Here is a 3,088-nt window from a genome sequence, read left to right on the forward strand (position 1 = left end):
TATACTGTAATTGAAATTTTTATGTCATCAATATTCTTTTTCTTGAATGTTGGTCAATATTCATTTGAGAGGTTTACACAGGGTGTGTTCACGTGGAAAAAAGAAGGTACTGACATTATATTGACATACTATAGCTAGGTAGCTGCCACACAAAGTAAAGCACGGTAACTTTAACCTGTAAGATCGGTGCAAATTGATCACCGACACCAGTCAGCGTAGCACCCTATCCACCAACACTTGTACGTAGCACCCTGTCCAATCACTGCAAACTTTGTAGCGCACAGTGTCATTGTCTTGCAGCGAACATCACAGAGCGCAGAGCGCACTGTAGCGAACAGGACACCGCGCTGTAGCGCGCCGCGTGCATGAGCCCCCGCACCGCACGGGAACACAGCTATGCGTAGTGTGTACCGTGTACGATATAGATTTTCCCTATAAACAACTTATTCACGTAGTGTGTACAGCTATGCGTAGGTTACATGCATCAACCAATGCAGAGGCTGTGGTATTTAACACTTTTATTCGGAGAAGAAATAAAAGGACAGGTACAGCGTATAATCACAGACCGAGTGATACACGACGCCGCAGCATACAAGCGTGCACGACGATCTTCTTGTTGGAGAAAGCGTATTTCACACAGACGACAGAAAGTAAACGCACACGTGCACCGAGACTCGGTCACCACCGCTCAGAGCAGCTTCACCAGCTCCGGCGCCACCTTCAGCGATGCCTGCACCACCTGTGGAGTCAGGCCGCCGAAAATCGAGCCCTCCCCGATCAGGTGCTCCACCGCCGGCCTGCCATGTACGCAGCAGGGACATCGGAAACCATCATCAGTACAAGATTTGCATTTCGCATTTGTCAAGGTCACGGTCACGTACCTGGCGCTCTTGATCAGCGAGACCCACTCCACTCCATCGGCGCCGGCGGCGACGAGCGCCACGGCGAACCGCGGCACGACGAACAAGCTCCCCGCAGCGACATCCTCGTCCAGCAGCAGCGTGTCGCCGCCCACGGCGGACGAGACCTGGACGCGCGCGCTCCCGCGGGCCACGTACACCGCCTGCGCCGCGCCCTCGCGGAGCACCCACGGCGCCCTCGCGGCGCCGGGCTCGAGCCGTCCGAGCACCGCGCTGAATCCGAAGCCGCCCAGCGCGTCCAGATCCGACGCGGTGAGCATCTTCAGGGTCCCTGCAGCGACGTGGCCGGCGTTCACGACGAGCCCTTTCCTGTCGTGCTCTCGCGGGCACACGCCGGGCAGCTTCGCGCTCAGCCTGGTGAGGAGGACGGCCGGCTGGCTCCGGAACGCGGTGGCCGCCTGCTCCTCCGTGACACCAGGCCACGCCATGGTGAGGAGGCCCGCGTCGAAGCCGCTCAGGACGCTGTTGCCGCCGGCGAGGAAGAAGTATGAGATGTCCCCGGGGCTGACGGCGCGCGCCGTGTCGCCTATGAACAAGATGGACAAGTCATCAGCGCTGCCTTCGTTGTCGTTGTCGTTGTACCACCACGATACGTCCCCAGTGCGCACGGCGATGACGTCGCCGGCCTTCAGGCGGACGACCCTCTCCTTGGCCTCGACCGGAAGGACCCCAGCCACCCCGGAGCCGCTGAGGACGTAGCCGAACTTGTTGGAGTCAGCGTAATGCGGCAGCGCGAAGCCGAGGGGCGTCAGCACGAGAAGGCCACACCCGAGCCCCTCCGTTGCGAGCTCCGGCTGGTCAGCACCAGACCAAGCTATGTACGCCCCCGCGTCGGTCTGGACCAGGGGCTTGCCGGCCTTCGCAGACATGCCTCCCTTCCCCACGTACGTATTTACCTTCATGCAGAAGTTAGATCGATGAAACTCCGGTTGCATGCACGCATGCAACTATGCAATGCAATCATCCGTCAAAAAAAAGAAAGAAAAACAATGCAAGCAAGCATGTGGAGGGAGATCGAATCACCTGAGCTGGAGCTGGAGGTGGAGGTGGAAGAACGTTGAGCCTTCAGTCTTCAGAACTGCTTATCTCACAACTTCACAAGCAGGAGGAGAGCGTCCAATTTATAGCAAAAACTAGGGGAACAGTGTCAGTCGCAAGTCGTCACCCAAATATATCTACGACGATCAAGTTGGCTTTGCCTCTCAAGGGTGGCCAAGAGGTAGGCAGAATGACTACGTTAGTCCGTTAGTCCTATATATATTCATTTCTGCAACAAATAATTTGAGATCGAGGGAGTATATGTTAGGACATAGGTGGGTCCTGAAATATCAGAAAATCTAAAATTTGTTAAATCTGTGAGATTGTTTTGCCCAATTATTTTTCAACTCTATCTAGATGATGTAAGTGATAGCATAGAGGGGTAATACCCAACTCAGATTTATACACGCTCGATCCAATCAACGTGAGTGTCTCCAACAAGCAATGTCAACTTAGCAAGATTTATCTCTTTCCGTTTCGACAGCTTACCACACACACATGTCCTGAGGGGGGCGTGTGGTTAGCGATGTTTCTTTTTTTTTTGTAGGATAATCCTGAAAGGAACGACTATTTGGTTTACTTGTCTACTATATATACCCACGCGCTCCACATGTTGAGTGTCCCATTCAGGGTAGAGTATTATATATGGATGCCAGTTGTGCACACCCAATAATTACTACTATCAAGGAGTATCAAATACTTGATATATTGTAAGCATTTAGTAGTTCGGGCCCTTTCATTTGCATTGGCATTGCTCTGTGTTAATCTCACGCATCATGTCTTCGTTGAGGCTGGTTGTAATGGTAGTATCGTACTTAGTATCACTAGTAGAAAAAGGGTCTAATGTGAAACTCATTAGTCCCGGTTTGCAACTGAACCGGCACTAATGTGACCATTAGTGCCGGTTCCAACGGCCAGGCGGGCGACGCTCATTAGTACCGGTTCATGGCGAACCTTTAGTACCGGTTCGTGCCACGAACCGGTATTAAAGAGGTGGTGACCTTTAATACCGGTTGGTGGCTCCAACCGGTACTTAAGTGGGGTCTTTAGTACCGGTTGGAGCCACCAACCGGTACTAAAGGTGGTGGCCTTTAGTACGGGTTGGTGGCTCCAACCGGTACTAAAGACCC

At 53.1% G+C, this 3,088-nt stretch overlaps 1 protein-coding gene across 1 annotated transcript; it reads right to left on the reverse strand.

Annotated features, from left to right (window-relative positions):
• Positions 1 to 471: 471 nt before the first annotated feature.
• On the reverse strand, positions 472 to 2,096 carry LOC119311525 (11S globulin seed storage protein 2-like). The gene is made up of 3 exons (XM_037587154.1): positions 1,944 to 2,096; positions 882 to 1,816; positions 472 to 797 (listed from the first exon to the last, which is right to left on the reverse strand). The coding sequence occupies exons 2-3, from the start codon at positions 1,787 to 1,789 to the stop codon at positions 689 to 691; spliced, it is 1,017 nt and encodes a 338-aa protein (XP_037443051.1). The 5' UTR covers positions 1,790 to 1,816; positions 1,944 to 2,096; the 3' UTR covers positions 472 to 688.
• Between the last annotated feature and the right edge of the window lie 992 nt (positions 2,097 to 3,088).

This window comes from Triticum dicoccoides, chromosome 5B, assembly GCF_002162155.2.
Source record: "Triticum dicoccoides isolate Atlit2015 ecotype Zavitan chromosome 5B, WEW_v2.0, whole genome shotgun sequence".
Classification (NCBI taxonomy): domain Eukaryota; kingdom Viridiplantae; phylum Streptophyta; class Magnoliopsida; order Poales; family Poaceae; genus Triticum; species Triticum dicoccoides.